Source organism: Salmo salar, chromosome ssa29, assembly GCF_905237065.1.
Source record: "Salmo salar chromosome ssa29, Ssal_v3.1, whole genome shotgun sequence".
In the NCBI taxonomy this organism is placed as follows: domain Eukaryota; kingdom Metazoa; phylum Chordata; class Actinopteri; order Salmoniformes; family Salmonidae; genus Salmo; species Salmo salar.
Genome location: NC_059470.1, coordinates 37,999,219 through 38,023,939, shown reverse-complemented (window position 1 = coordinate 38,023,939; position 24,721 = coordinate 37,999,219). Strand labels below are relative to the sequence as shown.

Below are 24,721 nucleotides of genomic sequence, written 5' to 3'. Positions count from 1 at the left end.
ACAATTTGACACCCAAATAGGATCTGGCTAAAAAATACTTGAATCAGATATAGAACTCATTTCCCTTAATGGTTGTGAGGTCTGGGGTCCGCTCACCAACCAAGAATTCACAAAATATCTTCATTGCACATCGTAAAACACCAAATAATGCATGAAGAGCAGAATTAGGCAGATACCCGATAATGATCAAAATCCAGAAAACAGCCGTTAAATTATACAACCACCTAAAAGGAAGCGATTCCCAGATTCCCACCTACAGAGAGATGAACCTGGAGAAGAGCTGGTCCTGGGGCTCAGTTCAAAAACACAAACAGACCCCTCAGAGCCCCAGGACAGCAACACAGTTAGACCCAACCAAATAATGAGAAAACAAAAATATTATTACTTGACACATTGGAAAGAATTAACAACAAAAAAACAGAGCAAACTAGAATGCTATTTGTCCCTAAACAGAGAGTACACAGTGGCAGAATACCTGACCATTGTGACTGACCCAAAATTAAGGAAATCTTTGACTATGTACAGACTCAGTGAGCATAGCCTTGCTATTGGGAAAAGCCGCTGAAGGCAGACTTGGCTCTCAAGAGAAGACAGGCTAAGTGCACACTGCACACAAAATGAGGTGGAAACTGAGCTGCACTTCCTAACCTGCCAAATGTGTTACCATATTAGAGACACATATTTCTCTCAGATTACACAGACCCACAAAGAATTCGAAAACAAATCAAATTTTGATAAACTCTCATATCTCTTGGGTGAAATACCACAGTGTGGCATCACAGCAGCAATATTTGTGACCTGTTGCCATAAAAAAAGGGCAACCAGTGAAGAACAAACACCATTGTAAATAAAACCTATATTTATTTATTTTCCCTTTTGTACTTTAACTATTTGCACATCATTACAACAATGTATATAGATATAATATGACATTTGAAATGTGTTTATTCCTTTGGAACTTCTGTGAGTGGAATGTTTACTGTACATTTTTTATTTTCTATTTCACTTGCTTTGGCAGTGTAAACATATGTTTCCCATGCCAATAAAGCCCTTTGAATTGAATTGAGAGAGAAAAAGAGAGAGAGTGAGGGACGGAGAGAGAGAGAGAGAGAGAGAGGGAGTGAGGGACGGAGAGAGAGAGCGAGAGAGCTAGAGAGAGAGAGAGAGAGAGGGGAGGAACTCAGTGGGCGAGAGAGAGAGGGACGGACGGAGAGAGAAAGAGAGGGAGGGAGTGAGGGACGGAGAGAGAGAGGGAGTGAGGGACGGAGAGAGAGAGAGAGAGAGAGAGAGAGAGAGAGAGAGAGAGAGAGAGGGACGGACGGACAGAGAGAGAGCGAGGGAGGGAGGGAGTGAGGGACGGAGAGAGAGAGAGGGAGTGAGGGACGGAGAGAGAGAGAGAGAGAGAGAGAGAGAGCGAGAGAGAGAGAGAGAGGGGAGGAACTCAGTGGGCGAGAGAGAGAATCTCAGGAGGGAGAGGTGTGTGGTTAGTCTTCAAGCGGGGTGGAAATAGACACCTGACGGACAGACACACTGCCGGAGTGACTGATCTTTGTGTGAACAGTGGAGCTGAGTGTGTTTGTGGAATGAAGCTTTTCTTCAGCTCAACCTGCTGGTAAACAGAAGGGCTGTGTGGACCCAGGAATTTCAGGTCACGACGGCTCCAGCAGCGGGGCAGAGGCTGGACTGGGCTTGGCTGGACAAGTGTTGTAGCTAATCTGAGCTGGGGTAGGGAGTATGTGTACTGTTTCCTGCTTGATTGAAGTTTGTCCCTGTCCTTCTTACTCTGACAGTATGGGAGATCTGAAAACACACTGAGTAGACGACACACATACACACACAGGCTCTAAAACACGCACACACACAGAGAGAGAGACTGTAGACACAGAGACGACACACACACACACACACACACACAGAGACCACACACACACACACACACACACACACACACACACACACACACACACACACACACACACACACACACACACACACACACACACACACACACACACACACACACACACACACACAGTAGAAAGGACGCGGAGACAACACACACACATTGTTATTTTGGAGAGACAATTTCAGCCTCTTGTGGAATCCTTGGAGGTCCCAACTTGGTCCCCCCCTTGTATTTTTGTCCCCGACGATGGCGTCATCCGTGGATTATGTGTTGTTGCTGGTAGCTGCCGTGCTGGGATCGTACCACGTGGAGGTGGAAGGGGGGTGCGCTGGGAAGTGCTGCCGGGGTTCAGATATCACCTGTGCAACGGCAGACTGGAGGATGGACCGTGTGTACGGCACCTGCTACTGCGACGAGGGCTGCCTCAGGACCAAAGACTGTTGCTATGACTACCCCGCCGAGTGCCCAGGTAAGGAGGATGGGTGGAGTCACTACAGTAACGGCTGTCACGGTTGTCATGGATTTCCCCGAATGTTACCCTATTCCTTATGTAGTGCACTACTTTTGACCAGGGTCCATAGCACTATATTTGACCTTTATTTAACTAGGCAAGTCAGTTAAGAACAAATTCTTATTTACAATGACGGCTTACCGGGGAACAGTGGGTTAACTTCCTTGTTCAGGGGCAGAACAACAGATTTTTTACCTTGTCAGCTCTGGGATTCAATCCAGCAACCTTTCAGTTACTAGCCCAACGCTCTAAGCACTAGGCTACCTTGCGCCACAATAGTGTAATGATGATGAAGAATTGTGTGCAGTCTATGTTATTATGTAAGACTGGAAACGGTATATACAGTGAAGTATTCATACCCCTTGATTTTTCCAAATTTTGTTAGGATGCCATTTGAATTAGTGGACCATATAGTATATGGAAAATATTGCCATTTAACATGCATTTTACAGTATCTGGCCGGGGAAACAATGGATACATTCTACAGTATCTGGCCAGAGAAACAATGGATACATTCTACAGTATCTGGCCAGAGAAACAATGGATACATTCTACAGTATCTGGCCAGAGAAACAATGAATACATTCTACAGTATCTGGCCAGAGAAACAATGAATACATTGTACAGTATCTGGCCAGAGAAACAATGAATACATTGTACAGTATCTGGCCAGAGAAACAATGGATACATTCTACAGTATCTGGCCAGAGAAACAATGGATACATTCTACAGTATCTGGCCAGAGAAACAATGGATACATTCTACAGTATCTGGCCAGAGAAACAATGAATACATTCTACAGTATCTGGCCAGAGAAACAATGAATACATTGTACAGTATCTGGCCAGAGAAACAATGGATACATTCTACAGTATCTGGCCAGAGAAACAATGGATACATTCTACAGTATCTGGCCAGAGAAACAATGGATTCCTTCTACAGTATCTGGCCAGAGAAACAATGAATACATTCTACAGTATCTGGCCAGAGAAACAATGGATACATTCTACAGTATCTGGCCAGAGAAACAATGGATTCCTTCTACAGTATCTGGCCAGAGAAACAATGAATACATTCTACAGTATCTGGCCAGAGAAACAATGGATACATTCTACAGTATCTGGCCAGAGAAACAATGGATACATTCTACAGTATCTGGCCAGAGAAACAATGGATTCCTTCTACAGTATCTGGCCAGAGAAACAATGAATACATTCTACAGTATCTGGCGAGAGAAATAATGGATACATTCTACAGTATCTGGCCGGGGAAACAATGGATTCCTTCTACAGTATCTGGCCAGAGAAACAATGGATTCCTTCTACAGTATCTGGCCAGGGAAACAATGGATTCCTTCTACAGTATCTGGCCAGGGAAACAATGGATACATTCTACAGTATCTGGCCAGGGAAACAATGGATACATTCTACAGTATCTGGCCAGAGAAACAATGGATACATTCTACAGTATCTGGCCAGGGAAACAATGGATTCCTTCTACAGTATCTGGCCAGGGAAACAATGGATTCATTCTACAGTATCTGGCCAGAGAAACAATGGATACATTCTACAGTATCTGGCCAGGGAAACAATGGATTCCTTCTACAGTATCTGGCCAGGGAAACAGTGGATACATTCTACAGTATCTGGCCAGAGAAACAATGAATACATTCTACAGTATCTGGCCAGAGAAACAATGGATACATTCTACAGTATCTGGCCAGAGAAACAATGGATACATTCTACAGTATCTGGCCAGAGAAACAATGGATACATTCTACAGTATCTGGCCAGGGAAACAATGGATTCCTTCTACAGTATCTGGCCAGAGAAACAATGGATACATTCTACAGTATCTGGCCAGGAAAACAATGGATTCCTTCTACAGTATCTGGCCAGAGAAACAATGGATACATTCTACAGTATCTGGCCAGAGAAACAATGGATACATTCTACAGTATCTGGCCAGGGAAACAATGGATTCCTTCTACAGTATCTGGCCAGAGAAACAATGGATACATTCTACAGTATCTGGCCAGAGAAACAATGGATACATTCTACAGTATCTGGCCAGAGAAACAATGGATACATTCTACAGTATCTGGCCAGAGAAACAATGGATACATTCTACAGTATCTGGCCAGGGAAACAATGGATTCCTTCTACAGTATCTGGCCAGGGAAACAGTGGATACATTCTACAGTATCTGGCCAGAGAAACAATGAATACATTCTACAGTATCTGGCCAGAGAAACAATGGATACATTCTACAGTATCTGGCCAGAGAAACAATGGATACATTCTACAGTATCTGGCCAGAGAAACAATGGATACATTCTACAGTATCTGGCCAGGGAAACAATGGATTCCTTCTACAGTATCTGGCCAGAGAAACAATGGATACATTCTACAGTATCTGGCCAGGAAAACAATGGATTCCTTCTACAGTATCTGGCCAGAGAAACAATGGATACATTCTACAGTATCTGGCCAGAGAAACAATGGATACATTCTACAGTATCTGGCCAGGGAAACAATGGATTCCTTCTACAGTATCTGGCCAGAGAAACAATGGATACATTCTACAGTATCTGGCCAGAGAAACAATGGATACATTCTACAGTATCTGGCCAGAGAAACAATGGATACATTCTACAGTATCTGGCCAGAGAAACAATGGATTCCTTCTACAGTATCTGGCCAGGGAAACAATGGATACATTCTACAGTATCTGGCCAGGGAAACATTGGATACATTCTACAGTATCTGGCCAGAGAAACAATGGATACATTCTACAGTATCTGGCCAGAGAAACAATGGATACATTCTACAGTATCTGGCCAGAGAAACAATGGATACATTCTACAGTATCTGGCCAGAGAAACAATGGATACATTCTACAGTATCTGGCCAGAGAAACAATGGATACATTCTACAGTATCTGGCCAGGGAAACAATGGATACATTCTACAGTATCTGGCCAGAGAAACAATGGATACATTCTACAGTATCTGGCCAGAGAAACAATGGATACATTCTACAGTATCTGGCCAGAGAAACAATGGATACATTCTACAGTATCTGGCCAGGGCAACAATGGATACATTCTACAGTATCTGGCCAGGGAAACAATGGATTCCTTCTACAGTATCTGGCCAGAGAAACAATGGATTCATTCTACAGTATCTGGCCAGGGAAACAATGGATACATTCTACAGTATCTGGCCAGAGAAACAATGGATACATTCTACAGTATCTGGCCAGAGAAACAATGGATACATTCTACAGTATCTGGCCAGGGAAACAATGGATACATTCTACAGTATCTGGCCAGAGAAACAATGGATACATTCTACAGTATCTGGCCAGGGAAACAATGGATTCCTTCTACAGTATCTGGCCAGAGAAACAATGGATTCCTTCTACAGTATCTGGCCATCGAAACAATGGATACATTCTACAGTATCTGGCCAGAGAAACAATGGATACATTCTACAGTATCTGGCCAGAGAAACAATGGATACATTCTACAGTATCTTGCCAGAGAAACAATGGATACATTCTACAGTATCTGGCCAGGGAAACAATGGATACATTCTACAGTATCTGGCCAGGGAAACAATGGATACATTCTACAGTATCTGTCCAGAGAAACAATGGATACATTCTACAGTATCTGGCCAGAGAAACAATGGATACATTCTACAGTATCTGGCCAGAGAAACAATGGATACATTCTACAGTATCTGGCCAGGGAAACAATGGATACATTCTACAGTATCTGGCCAGAGAAACAATGAATACATTCTACATTGTAATTTCCTCCATATTAAAGGAATACTTTGAGATTTTGACAAAGAAGCCATTTATCTAATTCCCTAGTCTGATGAACAGGAACAGCTGGCATGCTAACTGTTCCTGTAGACTTTCATTCATTGCGCTAATGCTAGTTAGCATTGGCTCATGAAGTTACTGTACCTCTACCTTCCTTCATACTGAACAGAGAGACATAAACATTTTATCCACAAAGTTATTCTGTTGCAGCTAGCGATATAAATATAATAATGATTTTTCACCCCCCCAAAACAAACACAAAATATTTTTCAAGAAAAAAAATTGTATTTACACGGACCATCTGCAGTACCTATATTTGAGAACCCGTGTTCTAACCTAACCCTAGGTAAAGAAACAGACTGGTGAATAAATAGGTAATCTATTAACTGTACTTGCTCATTGGTGCTGTCAATGTTTGCATCCCAAATGCCACCCTATTCCCTATTTAGTACACTACTTTTGGCCAGGGCCAACTATCCAGTAGGCCTGGAAGAGATGTACACTGTTCAGACACAACATACTGTATATTCAGAAATGTATCTGCACTTCTTTAATTGTGAAATGAATATAGGAGAATATAACACATTAGATCTGGTACAAGATAATACAAATAATTCCAGTTTAGGCGCAATTTTGATTTTGTGTATGTGCAATGTTTTAGAGTGATCCAATGAACCATTGCATTTCTGTTCAAAATGTTGTATCAAGTCTGCCCAAATGTGCCTAATGTGCCTATTAATACATTTTCAAGTTCATAACTGTGCACTTAACTGTGCACTGTCCGTTTATATGGGCCCACATTCTCTAGTTCATTCACTCTACTTCACCTATAAGTACAGTATGGCAATGTCTGAAATAGCATCCTGTATAGTGGACTATGGGCCCTGGTCAAAAGTAGTGTACTATACAGGGAATAGGGTGCCATTTCAAAGTGTTAGGACCATAGAGTTATGAATTAGAATCCTCAAATGGACGTTAACCTTCTCATAATGGGATAAAGGTCAGCCATTTTGGTCAGGGAGTTGGTCAAACATGGTTTGCCAGAGCTGTGATAATATATCGTATAAAATAATGAATTTGAAGAATTTATCTGCACTGTATCTTTGTTATCTCGCTAGCCAGTCAGTTTTAGAGGAAAGATTCTGTCATTTTCTTTTTAATTAACTGCCAATATGCCGACATTCCATTCAAACAATGCAGTCCATCCACAGCAATACACTGGCTGAAATCAGTTGATGATAGGATTTAGGCAAGTTGTAAAAGCAACATGTACTGATATTGTATGATATAATAGTGTAGCCATGGTTTTGGAATAAGAAATATTACTGAGCAAAAATATAAACACAACATGTATTGGTCACGTGTTTTGTGAGCTGAAATATAAGATTATTTTACATACACACAAAAAGCTTATTTCTCTCAAATGTTGTGCACAAATCTGTTTACATCCCTGTTAGTGAGCATTTCTCCTTTGCCAAGATAATCCATCCACCTGACAGGTGTTGCATATCAAGAAGCTGATTGAACAGCATGATCATTACACAGGTGCACCTTGTGCTGGGGGAACAATAAAAGGCCACTAACAAATGTGCAGTTTTGTCACACAACACAATGTCTCAAGTTTTGACTGCAGGAATGTCCACCAGACCTGTTGCCAGAAAACTGAATGTTCATTCTACCATAAACTGCCTCCAATGTCATTTCAGAGAATTTGGCAGTACGTCCAACTGGCCTCAAAACTGCAGACCACATGTAACCACGCCAGCCCAGGAAATCCACATCCGACTTCTTCACCTGCGGGATGGTCTGAGACGAGCCACCCGGACAGCTGATGAAACTGTGGGTTTGCACAACCAAATAATTTCTGCACAATCTGTCAGAAACCGTCTCAGGTGAAGCTCATCTGCGTGCTCGTCGTCCTCACCAGGGTCTTGACCTGACTGCCATTTCGGCGCCGTAACCGACTTGAGTGGGAAAATGTTCACCTTTGATATGTGCTCTTCACAGATGAATCACGGTTTCATACTCACAAGACATGTCACCCACTGAGCATGTTTGGGATGCTCTGGATCAATGTGTACGACAGCGTGATCCAGTTCTCACCTTTAGACAGCCATTGAAGAGGAGTGGGAGAACATTCCAACAGGCCACAATCAACAACCTGATCAACTCTATGTGAAGGAGATGTGTCGTGCTGCATGAGGCAAATGGTGGTATGACCAGATACTGACTGGTTTTCTGATCCACGACCCTACCTTTATTTTCTGAAGGTGTTTGTGACCAACAGATGCATATCTGTATTCCCAGGAATGAAACCCATAGTTTAGGGCCTAATGAATTAATTTAAATTGACTGATTTCCTTATATAAACTGTAACTCAGTAAAATGTTTTGAAATTGCTACATGTTGCGTTTATATTTTCGTTCAGTTTATATATTTTATATTGATAAATATGAAATGTGCATCTGAGACTTTTATTATGGCATTGTCATTGAGATTTTATGTTGGGACTATTATTCTGAAAATACCCTAACCAGACTCAGACGTGTGAGTGACAGAGAAGTGAAGCGATGGAGATGTAGCCTAATGTGCTACTAAAGTTTGTGCTGCTGCTACTTGGAAGGATTCAACTACAAAAAAAAGAACTCAATTGTAACCCGATTCTTTATCGTCGATCCCAAGGGGCCCTTTCGGAGAAGGTGTTGGATAATTAGTTTAATATTTAGGGTTACAATAGCACACACAGCCTTCCAAGAAAACAAAAATGTAGACATTTATGGTCTGCTTACATATATTTTAGAGGGTATTTATACAGAAAATGTGTATAAAACCCATATAAACTGCAGTTATAATTATATGATATTATTTTAAGTTGACAAAACCATTTTTTTTACTTTGAATTTAGCCTCTTCTGGCCGTTCATTCCAATTAGACTGGTTTCTGACTGATCTGATATAAACTATGATGCCTAGTTTCAATCGTAACTCATTTACTTTGTATGAATTCGCGGACAGGATGGAATTATGGACAAATATGTCAGGAATGCACTTCCATTAATCATTATCTGTATCCCGAATATCACCTTATTTACAACGTAGTGTACTACATATAGAGTTGAATAAGATCTCTGTGGTATTTCCTGTAGGAGTCAGCCAAGCAGAGTATACCTAATTCCAGACACATCAAAGACCAGGTACTCAGAGAGCGTGAGGAGAGCATTGAAAAGAGAATGACAGGATTAAATGGGTCAGTGGCTGTATCCAATTCATTCAGCTTTACAGTTACATTCAGATCACTAAACGCTGTACAGAAACACTAATCCTTCAAATCCAAGTATGTGTCCCAAATGGCACCTTATTGTTGTAGGGCTCTGGTCAAAATTAGTGCACTTTATAGGGAATAGGGTGAATATTTCTAGAATATTGAGCAGTCAGCTGAGCAAACTGTACACACCCTTGACTTGTTCAGTCTTCAGTCTTACAGAACTTCGGTCGTCAAACTAACAAAGCCTCAGGAGTTTTCACTCCTGGTACTGAGGATTCACAGGGCGTGCAGGCTTTAGTTCCAACCCAGCACTAACTAATCTGATTCAGCTAAATCAAAGCCTTGATGATTTGGTAGGTGCGTTTATCCTGGGCATGAACAAAAGCATGTACATCCACCAGGAGTGAAGGACATGGCAAGTGTATGAATATTAGGTAATGATTCCCTGAATGGTCTTTTAAAGATACATGTGTATCAAGGACAGTGTTATGTAGCAATGCTGTGAATGTACTATTAACGAAGCGTTAATGAGACTCTATATAGCTGTTATGTCACGCGTCGTCTTTATAGGTGTTTGTGAAGATACTCAACGCAAATAATGACACTGTTGTCTCTCGTCCAGCCCAGTCGTGTGTGGTGACTGAATGGAGTCACTGGAGTGGCTGTGCCCAGTCCTGCCAGCGGTCCATGAGGGTCCGGTGAGTCCTGTGTTTTATTTATTAGTCCTGTTGGCAGCCAAATTAATGGGAAAATATCTGATTTGTCAAAAGACTAATTAGTAGCGAAAGATCAGAATTAGGCTTCTTGTGTAAACCGTTCTTTTGTCCTACACTGAAGACCACATTAGATACACTAAGTGTACTTAACACTCGTGTTATCTTCCTGTATTGATTTTATTTGTACTTTAAAAAAAAATAAGCTTTTTAAAAAACTACAAATTGTGTTTTTATTCTTAACCCAATAATCAATGAATCATCAATGGATTGTAGGCAGCGGCACATTGAGCGGGAGCCCAGAAACAACGCAGAGCCATGTCCCAGCTTGGAGGAGCAGGCAGGCTGCATGGTCTACCAGTCAAACCATGGAGAGATCTGCGCTCAGAACACAGGTACACACACACACTAAACTAAACCAACTGAGTCACACTGTTGCATGGTTTTAACCTGGGGACTGTGTTGTTATCTCTCTAGGTCCTGGTTCTAACCTGGGGACTGTGTTGTTATCTCTCTAGGTCCTGGTTCTAACCTGGGGACTGTGTTGTTATCTCTCCAGGTCCTGGTTCTAACCTGGGGACTGTGTTGTTATCTCTCTAGGTCCTGGTTTTAAACTGGGAACTGTGTTGTTATCTCTCCAGGTCCTGGTTCTAACCTGGGGACTGTGTTGGTCTCTCTCCAGGTCCTGGTTTTAACCTGGGGACTGTGTTGGTTTCTCTCCAGGTCCTGGTTCTAACCTGGGAACTGTGTTGTTATCTCTCTAGGTCCTGGTTCTAACCTGGGGACTGTGTTGTTATCTCTCTAGGTCCTGGTTCTAACCTGGGGACTGTGTTGTTATCTCTCCAGGTCCTGGTTATAACCTGGGAACTGTGTTGTTATCTCTCTAGGTCCTGGTTCTAACCTGGGGACTGTGTTGTTATCTCTCCAGGTCCTGGTTCTAACCTGGGGACTGTGTTGTTATCTCTCTAGGTCCTGGTTCTAACCTGGGGACTGTGTTGTTATCTCTCTAGGTCCTGGTTCTAACCTGGGGACTGTGTTGTTATCTCTCTAGGTCCTGGTTCTAACCTGGGGACTGTGCTGTTATCTCTCTAGGTCCTGGTTTTAAACTGGGGACTGTGTTGGATTCTCTCCAGGTCCTGGTTATAACCTGGGGACTATGTTGGTCTCTCTCCAGGTCCTGGTTATAACCTGGGGACTGTGTTGGTCTCTCTCCAGGTCCTGGTTATAACCTGGGGACTGTGTTGGTCTCTCTCCAGGTCCTGGTTATAACCTGGGGACTGTGTTGGTCTCTCTCCAGGTCCTGGTTATAACCTGGGGACTGTGTTGGTTTCTCTCCAGGTCCTGGTTATAACCTGGGGACTGTGTTGGTCTCTCTCCAGGTCCTGGTTCTAACCTGGGGACTGTTTTGGTTTCTCTCCAGGTCCAGCTTTCATCACCACCAGGGAGTTTGGTAAAGGAAGAACAAAGCATGACATCTACGGAGCACCTCTGTACCCTGGGTATGCTGCATTATACATGTTTTATGACTGTTCTTTAAGGAGCAATGAACAGTTATGAAGGCTTATAGCAAGTTGTATAATGCTCTATTACACCCGTCTACTCACATACTGGTGACTTTAAAACAGGTTAAAGTTTATCGGCTGTGAATGGAGAAACCTGAGGATGGATCAACAACATTGTAGTTACTCCACAATACTAACATAATTGACAGAGTGAAAAGAAGGAAGCTTCGACAGAATAAAAATATTCCAAAACATGCATCCTGTTTGCAACAAGAAACTAAAGTAATACTGCAAGAAAAAGTGGCAAAGCAATAATTATTTTTGTCCTTAATACGAAGTGTTCTTTTTGGGACAAATCCAATACATCACATTACTGAGTACCACTCTCCATATTTTCAAATATAGTGGTGGCTGCATCATGTTATGGGTATGCTTACAAGGATAAAAAAGGATAACAAATAAATGGCCAAGCACAGACAAAATCCTAGAGGAAAACATGGTTCTGTAACGCTTGATGTAGTGGGCATGGAGTCAGGCGCAGGAAACAAGAGTGTTTGCTATCGGGCTTTAATGAATGCACCGTCAAAAGAATATAGACCCAAGAACAACAACAGGGTGTAATCAAAAAACACAAGGATCCAAAAACACGTACCACTACACGAAAAACAGTGAACGATAGAAATAAGCCCGCACACAGAACAGGTGGGGAAACGGGCTTAAATACCCAACTAAACACTAATGAGACACAGGTGAAACCAATAAAGACAAAACCAACAGAAAAGGAAAAAGGGATCGGTGGCAGCTAGTAGGCCAGTGACGACGACCGCCGAGCGCCACCCGAACAGGGAGAGGAGTCACCCTCGGCAGGAGTCGTGACAGTACCCCCCCCTGACGTGCGGCTCCCGCAGCGCGCCGACACCGGCCTCGGGGACGACCCGGAGGGCGAGGCGCAGGGCGATCCGGGTGGAGGCGATGGAAATCCCTCAATAGAGACCTCTATAAAAGGGTGTCTAGCCCCCTCAAGCCAGTGTCTCCACACGGTCAGAGCCCTGACCACAGCCAACAGCTCCCTGTCCCCCACATCATAGTTACGCTCCGCCGGACTGAGCTTCCTAGAAAAGAAAGCACAGGGGTGGAGTTTCGGTGGCGTACCCGAGCGCTGAGATAGCACGGCACCCACCCCAGCCTCGGACGCGTCCACCTCCACTATGAATGGTAAGGAAGGGTCCGGGTGCGTCAACACAGGCGCATCAGTGAACAGTGCCTTCAACTGGGTGAAAGCTCTGTCCGCCTCTGTCGACCATCGCAAACACACCGGCCCCCCCTTCAGCAGTGAGATAATGGGAGCCGCCACTTGGCCAAAATCCCGGCTAAACCTCCGGTAGTAATTGGCAAAACCCAAAAACCGCTGCACTTCCTTCACCATGGCTGGAGTCGGCCAATTACGCACGGCCTTAACGCGGTCACACTCCATCACCACCCCTGAGGTGGAAATGCAATAACCCAGGAAGGAGACGGCTCATTTGGAGAACTCACACTTCTCAGCCTTGACGTATAGGTCATGCTCCAGCAATCTCCCAAGCACCCTTGGCACCAGGGACACATGCTCGGCGCGGGTGGCGGAGTAAATCAGGATGTCATCGATATACACTATCACGCCCTGCCCATGCAGGTCCCTGAGAATCTCGTCTACAAAGGATTGAAAGACGGCTGGAGCATTCTTTAACCCATACGGCATGACGAGGTACTCATAGTGGCCCGATGTGGTACTGAATGCAGTTTTCCACTCGTCTCCCTCCCGAATACGCACCAGATTGTACGCGCTCCTGAGATCCAGTTTCGTGAAAAAACGCGCTCCGTGAAATGATTCCACCGCCGTAGCGATGAGAGGTAGTGGGTAACTAAACCAAACTGTGATGGAATTGAGACCTCTATAATCAATGCACGGACACAGACCTCCATCCTTTTTCTTCACGAAAAAGAAACTCGAGGAGACGGGTGAGATGGAGGGCCGAATGAACCCCTGTCTCAGAGATTCCGTGACATATGTCTCCATAGCCAACGTCTCCTCCTGAGACAAGGGGTACACGTGACTCTTGGGAAGCGCAGCGTTTACCTGGAGGTTTATCACACAATCCCCCTGTCGATGGGGTGGTAATTTAGTCGCCTTCTTCTTACAGAAGGCGAGAGCCAAATCGGCATACTCAGGGGGAATGCGCACAGTGGAAACCTGGTCTGGACTCTCCACCGTCATGGCACCGATGGAAACTCCCAGACACCTACCCGAACACTCCTCTGACCACCCCTGGAGAACCCCCTGTTTCCACAAAATCTTGGGATTGTGACTGGCCAGCCAAGGCACCCCCAGCACCACTGGAAACGCAGGTGAATCGATAAGGAAGAAACTAATTAGCTCCTTATGATTCCCCTGTGTTACCATGTCCAGTGGCACCGTGGTCTCCCTGACCAGTCCTGACCCTAATGGCCGGCTATCTAAGGAGTGCACGGGGAAGGGGGAATCTAACGGTACTAGTGGAACTCCCAGCTTAAGGGCGAGTCCGCGATCCATAAAGTTCACCGCTGCGCCTGAATCGACTAGCGCCTTATGCTGGGAACAAGGGAAAAAATCAAGAAAAAAAATTAAAACAAACATATGACCAACACAGGGTTCTGGGTGAGTTTGGTGCTGACTCACCTGGGGTGAACGAGGAGTGTTCTGCCTGCCTTCTCGACTCCCAGAGGGACCCCCCCAGCACCGGTCAACTGTGTGTCCTCGGCGACCACAATTGGTGCAGGAGGAGCGCCCTCCTCCGGTTCCCTGAGATGCAGCCCCTCCCAGCTCCATGGGAATGGGCGCGGGAGGGCTAGGAGGTGGAACTGACAGGACCCTTTCTGAACGCCCGCGGGCAGCCAGCAGATTGTCCAGTCGGATTGACATGTCAATCAGTTCATCCAGGGAGAGTGTAGTGTCCCGACACGCTAGCTCCCTGCGGACGTCCTCCCGGAGGCTGCACCGGTAATGATCTATTAGGGCCCTGTCGTTCCACCCGGCCCCCGCAGCCAAGGTCCGGAACTCCAGAGCGAAGTCTTGCGCGCTCCTCGTCTCCTGCCTGAGATGAAACAGTCGCTCACCCGCCGCCCGGCCTTCTGGAGGGGGATCGAATACGGCCCAGGGTAGTTCTCTCTCGCTGAGTTGGGGCTGTTCCAGACAGCGTTGGTCCATTCCAACGCTCGCCCCGTCAGGCAGGAGACGAGGAGGCTGACACTCTCCTCTCCCGAGGGAGTTGGCCTCACGGTAGCCAGGTATAAGTCAATCTGAAGCAGAAACCCCTGGCACCCCGCTGCTGCTCCATCATACTCCCTCGGGAGCGCAAGACGTAATGCTCCAGAACCAGACGTAGGAGGGAGCGGAGTAGATAGACTCATCTGGTGAGTCGGAGGCGAAGAGAGGAGACCACTCCTCTCCCATCGGTCCATCCTCTCCATCATTTGGTCCATCGCTGACCCGATTTGATGGAGTACGGTGGTGTGGTGGAGGACCCGTTCCTCCATAGAGGGGAGAGGGGTGGCGGCTGCTCCTGCTGACTCCATACTTGAAGGTGCGGGCTTCTGTAACGCTTGATGTAGTGGGCGTGGAGTCAGGCGCAGGAAACAAGACTGTTTGCTATCGGGCTTTAATGAATGCACCGTCAAAAGAATATAGACCCAAGAACAACAACAGGGTGTAATCAAAAAACACAAGGATCCAAAAACACGTACCACTACACGAAAAACAGTGAACGACAGAAACAAGCCCGCACACAGAACAGGTGGGGAAACGGGCTTAAATACCCAACTAAACACTAATGAGACACAGGTGAAACCAATAAAGACAAAACCAACAGAAAAGGAAAAAGGGATCGGTGGCAGCTAGTAGGCCAGTGACGACGACCGCCGAGCGCCACCCGAACAGGGAGAGGAGTCACCCTCGGCAGGAGTCGTGACAGGTTCAGTCTGCTTTCCACCAGACACTGGGAGATAAATTTTCCTTTCAGCAGGACAATAACCTTAAAGACAAGGCCAAATATACTCTGGGGTTGCTTACCAAGAAGGCAGTGAATGTTCCTGAGTGTCTGAGTTACAGTTTTGACTTAAATCTACGGCAAGACCTGAAAATGGTTGTCTTGCAATGATCAACAACCAATATGACAGAGTTTGAAGAATTTAGAAAACAATAAATGGGCAAATATTGTAGAAACCAGGTATGGAACGCTATTAGAAACCTACCCAGAAAGACTCACAGCTCTTAGAGACCTACCCAGAAAGACTCACAGCTCTTAGCGACTTACCCAGAAAGACTCACAGCTCTTAGCAACTTACCATGAAACACTCACATATATTAGAGACCTACCCAGAAAGACTCACAGCTCTTAGAGACTTACACAGAAAGACTCACATATCTTAGAGACTTACCAAAAAAGACTCACAGCTCTTAGAAACTTACCCAGAAAGACTCACAACTCTTAGACACTTACCCAGAAATACTCACAGATATTAGAGAGTTACCCAGAAAGACTCACAGCTCTTAGAGACTCCCACAGAAAGACTCACATATATTAGAGACTTACCCAAAAAGACTCACAGCTCTTAGAGACTCACCCTGAAAGACCCACAGATTTTAGAGACTTACCCAGACAGACTCACAGCTCCTAGAGACTAACCCAGAAAGACTCAGAGATATTAGAGACTTACCCAGAAAGAATCACAGCTCTTAGAGACCTACCCAGAAAGACTCACAGCTCTTAGAGACTTACCCAGAAACACTCACAGCTGTAATCGCTGCCAAAGGTGCTCCTGCAAAGTATTGACTCAGGGGTGTGAATACTTATGTAAATTAGATATTTCTGAATATAATTTTTAATAAATGCGCAAACATTTCTAAAAACATGTTACACTTTGTCATTATGGTTTATCGTGTGTAGAATAGTTTATAATTGTAATTTTTTTTGCCCATCTTGAATTCCAGCTGTAACACAACAAAATGTGGAATAAGTCACAAGGTATATGAATACTTTCTGAAGGAACTGTAACTCTTTAGTTTAAAGGTACCTGTGGTACATGCAGTGCATTTGGAAAGTATTCAGTGTATTCAGACCCCTTGAGTTTTCCCACGTTTTGTTAAATTAGAGCCTTATTCTAAAATAAAAATAAAAAATCCTCATCAATCTACACACAATATCCCATAATGACATCACAATATCCCATAATGACATCACAATATCCCATAATGACATCACAATATCCCATAATGACATCACAATATCCCATAATGACATCACAATATCCCATAATGACAAAGCAAAAACAGGTTCTTAGAAATTTTTGCAAATGTTTTAAAAATAAAAAAGGAAATATCATATTTACATAGGTATTCAGACCCTTTACTCAGTACTTTGTTGAAGCATCTTTGGCAGTGATTACAGCCTCAAGTCTTCTTGGGTATGACACTACAAGCTTGGCCACACCTGTATTTGGGGAGTTTATCCCATTCTTCTCTGCAGATCCTCTCAAGCTCTGTCAGGTTGTATTCACTTTATCATTATGGTGTAGATTGACGAGGAAAAACACGATTTAATCCATTTTTGAATAAGGCTGTATCGTAACAAAATGTAGAAAAAGTGAAGGGGTCTGAAAACTTTCCGAATGCACTGTACCTCTTTAGTTCAAGGGGACCTGTGGTACGTACCTCTTTAGTTCATAAGATTTCAACAATCATTCTGGTTTGAAATATGAGTCTTTTTTTAAATTTATGGCATCACGCCATCATCACAGCAAAAAACAACTAGGGATTTTCTACAGCCCAAATGAAGTGTTTTCTCACCAGGATATCTAGATCGCACGTGCACGTGCACACGCACACACACACACACACGCACACACACGCACACACACACACACACACACACACACACACACACACACACACACACACACACACACACACACACACACACACACACACACACACACACACACACACACACACACACACAGAGTCTGAAATGTAAAGTCCCAGCTCCCTCCTGCACCCCTGTAATTATTCAATCCAATTACTTTTGTTGCATCTAAAAATGGCTCCCTATAGGCCTTGGTCAAAAGTAGTGCACTATATATAGGGAATAGGGTGCCATAGGGCTCTGGTCTAACGTAGTGCACTATATATAGGGAATAGGGTGCCATAGGGCTCTGGTCTAACGTAGGGCACTATATAGGGAATAGGGTGCCATAGGGCTCTGGTCTAACGTAGTGCACTATATAGGGAATAGGGTGGCATTTAGGATGTACGCTGTGTGGAATGGTACGTATGATATTTCAGAACCCTCCTCCGTCAGGTTCTGTATGGAGTATCAGATGGAGTCTCTGACTACCCAGTGTTCGGTGGAGAACAGGCCACACACCCACTGGATGCAGTACCTACGGGAGGGCTACACGGTGTGTGTGGCGTGCCAACACCCCGCCATGCGTAACCATAGCGGCAGCTGCCAGGGAGACGGACAAGAATCCAACAGGTACGGAGTCACGGACGGATCATTTTAAAGACGTTTGGTATTATAAAGAAAGTTATGTAAGCCCTGTTCGAACCAGCGCAGCTATCTAGTGCAGATTCTGTAGTTGGGCTATGATGTCCAAGCCCCTGGAAATGGCACTAGGTGATTGGTCATACAGGTATATTATTCAATGTGTAGACTATATTACAGTACTGTATTCTTAGTTTATGGTTACATTCATACAAGCTTAGCAAAACAGTTGCATGGATGAAGACTAGTCTATAGTCAGGATAGGATAAATGTCTGAGGGTTTTTTTTTCAAACTGAAAGGTGAAAAATGTTTTCACACACAGCAGTTGTGTTGTCGTCAGTGTGATCTTTGCGCTGCTATAGATTTGACCCCTCGCCACTCCTGTTAGAATGACCTTTCAGAACATGTATTTGTACATTTTCTGTATGTATTTCTGTATGTATCTATGTATTTCACCTGGTATCTCCAGGTCTTTTCCTTTAACCCTGTGTATCATGGACTGCCTCCACCAATACAGTACTATTGGTTTTGTCGGAAGTAGTGAACGACTGTAGAGAAATATTCTCTTAAGGAAAATGAAAACAGGTGTTCTTAGTGGACTAGTGTCTATTGTCAGCCGTACTAACCTATGACCTGTGAGGAGCTGCTCCATTGGCTGGCTGTGAGCCATACTAACCTATGACCTGTGAGGAGCTGCTCCATTGGCTGGCTGTGAGCCGTACTAACCTATCACCTGTGTGTTTTCCAGTGAGGAGCTGCTCCATTGGCTGGCTGTGAGCCATACTAACCTATGACCTGTGAGGAGCTGCTCCATTGGCTGGCTGTGAGCCGTACTAACCTATCACCTGTGTGTTTTCCAGTGAGGAGCTGCTCCATTGGCTGGCTGTGAGCCATACTAAACCTATGACCTGTGTGTTTTGCAGTGAGGAGCTGCTCCATTGGCAGGCTGTGGGGAACTCTCGCTGTCGAGGAACATGGAAGAAGGTCCAGAGAACAGCATACTGCTCCTGTCCTCACGTCCACAGCTTCATTTTCATATAAACACACAGGAAGTCTTACTTGCGGTCCTACTTGCACCCTATTCTCTATATAGTGCACTGCTTTAGAACAGTCAAACAGTATCCTTGGCCTAGAGAGACTTACATGGTTATCAAAATGTCACGCCAGGGTAAGGCCTACACGAAACACAGCCCCTGTTTTAAGGGCTTCTAAAATCCCCTATGGGAAAAATTAATGTGGGAAAAAGTGATTGAATCCATTTTTGATGCTAGGGTTTATGAGTGTTATGACTGGTACTCTATAGGGCTCTGGTCAACAGTCGGGAATAGGGTGACTGGTACTCCATAGGGCTCTGGTCAACAGTAGGGAATAGGGTGACTGGTACTCTATAGGTCTCTGGTCAACAGTAGGGAATAGGGTGACTGGTACTCCATAGGGCTCTGGTCAACAGTCGGGAATAGGGTGACTGGTACTCCATAGGGCTCTGGTCAACAGTAGGGAATAGGGTGACTGGTACTCTATAGGTCTCTGGTCAACAGTAGGGAATAGGGTGACTGGTACTCTATAGGGCTCTGGTCAACAGTAGGGAATAGGGTGACTGGTACTCTATAGGGCTCTGGTCAACAGTCGGGAATAGGGTGACTGGTACTCCATAGGGCTCTGGTCAACAGTAGGGAATAGGGTGACTGGTACTCCATAGGGCTCTGGTCAACAGTAGGGAATAGGGTGACTGGTACTCTATAGGGCTCTGGTCAACAGTAGGGAATAGGGTGACTGGTACTCTATAGGGCTCTGGTCAACAGTAGGGAATAGGGTGACTGGTACTCTATAGGGCTCTGGTCAACAGTAGGGAATAGGGTGACTGGTACTCCATAGGGCTCTGGTCAACAGTAGGGAATAGGGTGACTGGTACTCTATAGGGCTCTGGTCAACAGTCGGGAATAGGGTGACTGGTACTCCATAGGGCTCTGGTCAACAGTAGGGAATAGGGTGACTGGTACTCTATAGGTCTCTGGTCAACAGTAGGGAATAGGGTGACTGGTACTCTATAGGGCTCTGGTCAACAGTAGGGAATAGGGTGACTGGTACTCCATAGGGCTCTGGTCAACAGTAGGGAATAGGGTGACTGGTACTCTATAGGGCTCTGGTCAACAGTAGGGAATAGGGTGACTGGTACTCCATAGGGCTCTGGTCAACAGTAGGGAATAGGGTGACTGGTACTCCATAGGGCTCTGGTCAACAGTAGGGAATAGGGTGACTGGTACTCTATAGGGCTCTGGTCAACAGTAGGGAATAGGGTGACTGGTACTCTATAGGGCTCTGGTCAACAGTAGGGAATAGGGTGACTGGTACTCCATAGGGCTCTGGTCAACAGTAGGGAATAGGGTGACTGGTAGTCCATAGGGCTCTGGTCAACAGTAGGGAATAGGGTGACTGGTACTCTATAGGGCTCTGGTAAACAGTAGGGAATAGGGTGACTGGTACTCCATAGGGCTCTGGTCAACAGTAGGGAATAGGGTGACTGGTACTCTATAGGGCTCTGGTCAACAGTAGGGAATAGGGTGACTGGTACTCTATAGGGCTCTGGTCAACAGTAGGGAATAGGGTGACTGGTACTCTATAGGTCTCTGGTCAACAGTAGGGAATAGGGTGACTGGTACTCTATAGGGCTCTGGTCAACAGTAGGGAATAGGGTGACTGGTACTCCATAGGGCTCTGGTCAACGGTAGGGAAAAGGGTGACTGGTACTCTATAGGGCTCTGGTCAACAGTAGGGAATAGGGTGACTGGTACTCTATAGGGCTCTGGTCAACAGTAGGGAATAGGGTGACTGGTACTCTATAGGGCTCTGGTCAACAGTAGGGAATAGGGTGACTGGTACTCTATAGGGCTCTGGTCAACAGTCGGGAATAGGGTGACTGGTACTCCATAGGGCTCTGGTCAACAGTAGGGAATAGGGTGACTGGTACTCCATAGGGCTCTGGTCAACAGTAGGGAATAGGGTGACTGGTACTCTATAGGGCTCTGGTCAACAGTAGGGAATAGGGTGACTGGTACTCCATAGGGCTCTGGTCAAGAGTAGGGAATAGGGTGACTGGTACTCCATAGAGCTCTGGTCAACGGTAAGGAATAGGGTGACTGGTACTCCATAGGGCTCTGGTCAACAGTAGGGAATAGGGTGACTGGTACTCTATAGGGCTCTGGTCAACAGTAGGGAATAGGGTGACTGGTACTCCATAGGGCTCTGGTCAACAGTCGGGAATAGGGTGACTGGTACTCCATAGGGCTCTGGTCAACGGTAGGGAATAGGGTGACTGGTACTCTATAGGGCTCTGGTCAACAGTAGGGAATAGGGTGACTGGTACTCCATAGGGCTCTGGTCAACGGTAGGGAATAGGGTGACTGGTACTCTATAGGGCTCTGGTCAACGGTAGGGAATAGGGTGACTGGTACTCTATAGGGCTCTGGTCAACAGTAGGGAATAGGGTGACTGGTACTCCATAGGGCTCTGGTCAACAGTAGGGAATAGGGTGACTGGTACTCTATAGGGCTCTGGTCAACAGTAGGGAATAGGGTGACTGGTACTCCATAGGGCTCTGGTCAACAGTAGGGAATAGGGTGACTGGTACTCTATAGGGCTCTGGTCAACAGTAGGGAATAGGGTGACTGGTACTCCATAGGGCTCTGGTCAACAGTAGGGAATAGGGTGACTGGTACTCTATAGGGCTCTGGTCAACAGTAGGGAATAGGGTGACTGGTACTCCATAGGGCTCTGGTCAACAGTAGGGAATAGGGTGACTGGTACTCTATAGGTCTCTGGTCAACAGTAGGGAATAGGGTGACTGGTACTCTATAGGGCTCTGGTCAACAGTAGGGAATAGGGTGACTGGTACTCCATAGGGCTCTGGTCAACAGTAGGGAATAGGGTGACTGGTACTCTATAGGGCTCTGGTCAACAGTAGGGAATAGGGTGACATTTTCGACCCAGTAAGTCATATCCACACCAAAACAACACACAATCAATGTTATGCATCTTTATTTAATTGTTTAAACTATTGTTATAAGAACATTTGAGTAACTTTTCCATGGAGAGACAACCACATGACATTTCACAATGATAGATTGAACTAATTTACTATACACAATGCTGCTCTCGTATTGTCACTCTTAATATTGCAGAAATAAAACACACTGTATAAGAAATTAAATAAAACGATGAAAGACATTTAACAATGTTTTTTTTTTCTTCTCATTTTTATCAAACATTTAGTTTGATGGTTTTAAGCTTTGTGTGTTTTAGTTATTGATAGTTAGAAGCTATTGATAAGTTAACTAGAGGTTATAAATAGTTTTGCAAAAATGTTAATCTACTGTACAAGTTTTCAAACTGTGTTTGTCCACAGCAGGATAAACAGCTCCCTCTGCTGGTTACTGGTAGTAATAACATAATCACAACAGCAATTTCCTCAACAATACACATTTGCATTGAAGCGGCATGTTAACAAAAGCCCGGGATTCAATCCGATCGCTGGTTGTAGACAATGCAGTTTTTAAAGGCAAGATTATTGCGTTTGTGGAGATCGCATTCATAGTAAACTCTGCATATGTCAGCTCAATTGGAAATGACCTTAATCGGATTGAATCCCAGTCTTAGTCACACTCAAAGTGGCAACTCTGGAAATATAAAGACCCACAAGCATAAAGTACAATTCCTTCTATAACCTGTACTGTGAGTGACTCATGGTCTGGCTTAAACAGAGCTTTAAAGGTAGACTCAGCTAAGTGAAGAGCAGCACCAGCAGATATTATGATGAGCGATATGCAACACTTCGCTCTAACACAGCCACAAATCTGTACAGGTGCATGGGTTCTCTTCACGTGCGGAAGCCAGGGCACCAAAACAGCGGAAAAGTTGAGCTTCGCGCTTCAACGCTCTTAGTTGTTGTGGAAATTGACCCACTATGCGGTTTACTTTCTGCATGCGCAGTTGAAGTCGGAATTTTACATACACCTTAGCCAAATTCATTTAAACTCAGTTTTTCTACAATTCATGACATTTAATCATAGTAACAATTACCTGTCTTAGGTCAGTTAGGATCACCACTTTGTTTTAAGAATGTGAAATGTCAGAATAATAGTAGAGAGAATGATTTATTTCAGCTTTTATTTCTTTCATCACATTCCCAGTGGGTCAGAAGTTTACATATAAACTCAATTAGTATTTGGTAGCATTGCCTTTAAATTGTTTAACTTGGGACATTTCTCCAAAAAGTATGATCATTGTCCCCATGTGCAGTTGCAAACCGTAGTCTGGCTTTTTTTATGGTGGTTTTGGAGCAGTGGCTTCTTCCTTGCTGAGCGGCCTTTCAGGTTATGTCGATATAGGACTTGTTTTACTGTGGATATAGATACTTTTGTACCTGTTTCCTCCAGCATCTTCACAAGGTCCTTTGCTGTTGTTCTGGGATTGATTTGCACTTTTCACACCAAAGTACGTTCATCTCTAGGAGACAGAATGTGTCTCCTTCCTGAGCGGTATGACGGCTGTGTGGTCCCATGGTGTCTATACTTGCGTACTGTTGGTTGTACAGATGAACGTGGTCCCTTCATGTATATACAGGTACACCTCCAATTAACTCAAATGACATCAATCAGCCTATCAGAAGCTTCTAAAGCCATGACATCATTTTCTGGAATTTTCCAAGCTGTTTAAAGGCACAGTGAACTTAGTGTATGTAAACTTCTGACCCACTGGAATTGTGATACAGTGAATTATAAGTGAAATAATCTGTCTGTAAACAATTGTTGGAAAAATTACCTGTGTCATGCACAAAGTAGATGTCCTAACTGACTTGCCAAAACTATAGTTTGTTTACAAGAAATGTGTGGAGTGGTTGAAAAACTAGTTTTCAATGACTCCAACCTAAGTGTATGTAAACTTCCGACTTCAACTGTCATATCACTGAGTTTACATTTAAGATGAATCCAGGGGATAGAACAATACCACCAACAGTAGGTTATATAAACCCCTGAGTCCAGAACAGAAGACCCACTCAATACCACCAACAGTCCCAAATGGTACCTTAAACAAATCAAATCAAACTTTATTTGTCACACGCTCCGAATACAACAAGTGTAGACCTTACCGTGAAAAGCTTACTTACATGCCCTTAAACAACAGTGCAGTTGAAGAAGTGTTAAGAAAATATTTAACAAACAAATTAATGTAAAAAGTAATAATAAAAAGTAACACAATAACATAAAAATAACAAGGCGATATTCATGGGGTACTGGTACCGAGTCAGTGTGGAGGCTATATTCAGGGGGTACCGGTACCGAGTCAGTGTGGAGGCTATATTCAGGGGGCACCGGTACCGAGTCAGTGTGGAGGCTATATTCAGGGGGCACCGGTACCGAGTCAGTGTGGAGGCTATA

At 44.5% G+C, this 24,721-nt stretch overlaps 1 protein-coding gene across 1 annotated transcript; it reads left to right on the top strand.

Annotated features, from left to right (window-relative positions):
• The first annotated feature begins 1,990 nt into the window (after positions 1-1,990).
• On the top strand, positions 1,991-20,368 carry sbspon (somatomedin B and thrombospondin type 1 domain containing). Its single transcript, XM_014181820.2, has 6 exons — positions 1,991-2,375; positions 10,137-10,212; positions 10,504-10,622; positions 11,648-11,726; positions 18,101-18,277; positions 19,211-20,368. Exons 1-6 carry the CDS (start codon positions 2,153-2,155, stop codon positions 19,326-19,328), a joined length of 792 nt encoding a protein of 263 aa, XP_014037295.2. The 5' UTR covers positions 1,991-2,152; the 3' UTR covers positions 19,329-20,368.
• The last annotated feature ends 4,353 nt before the right edge of the window (positions 20,369-24,721 follow it).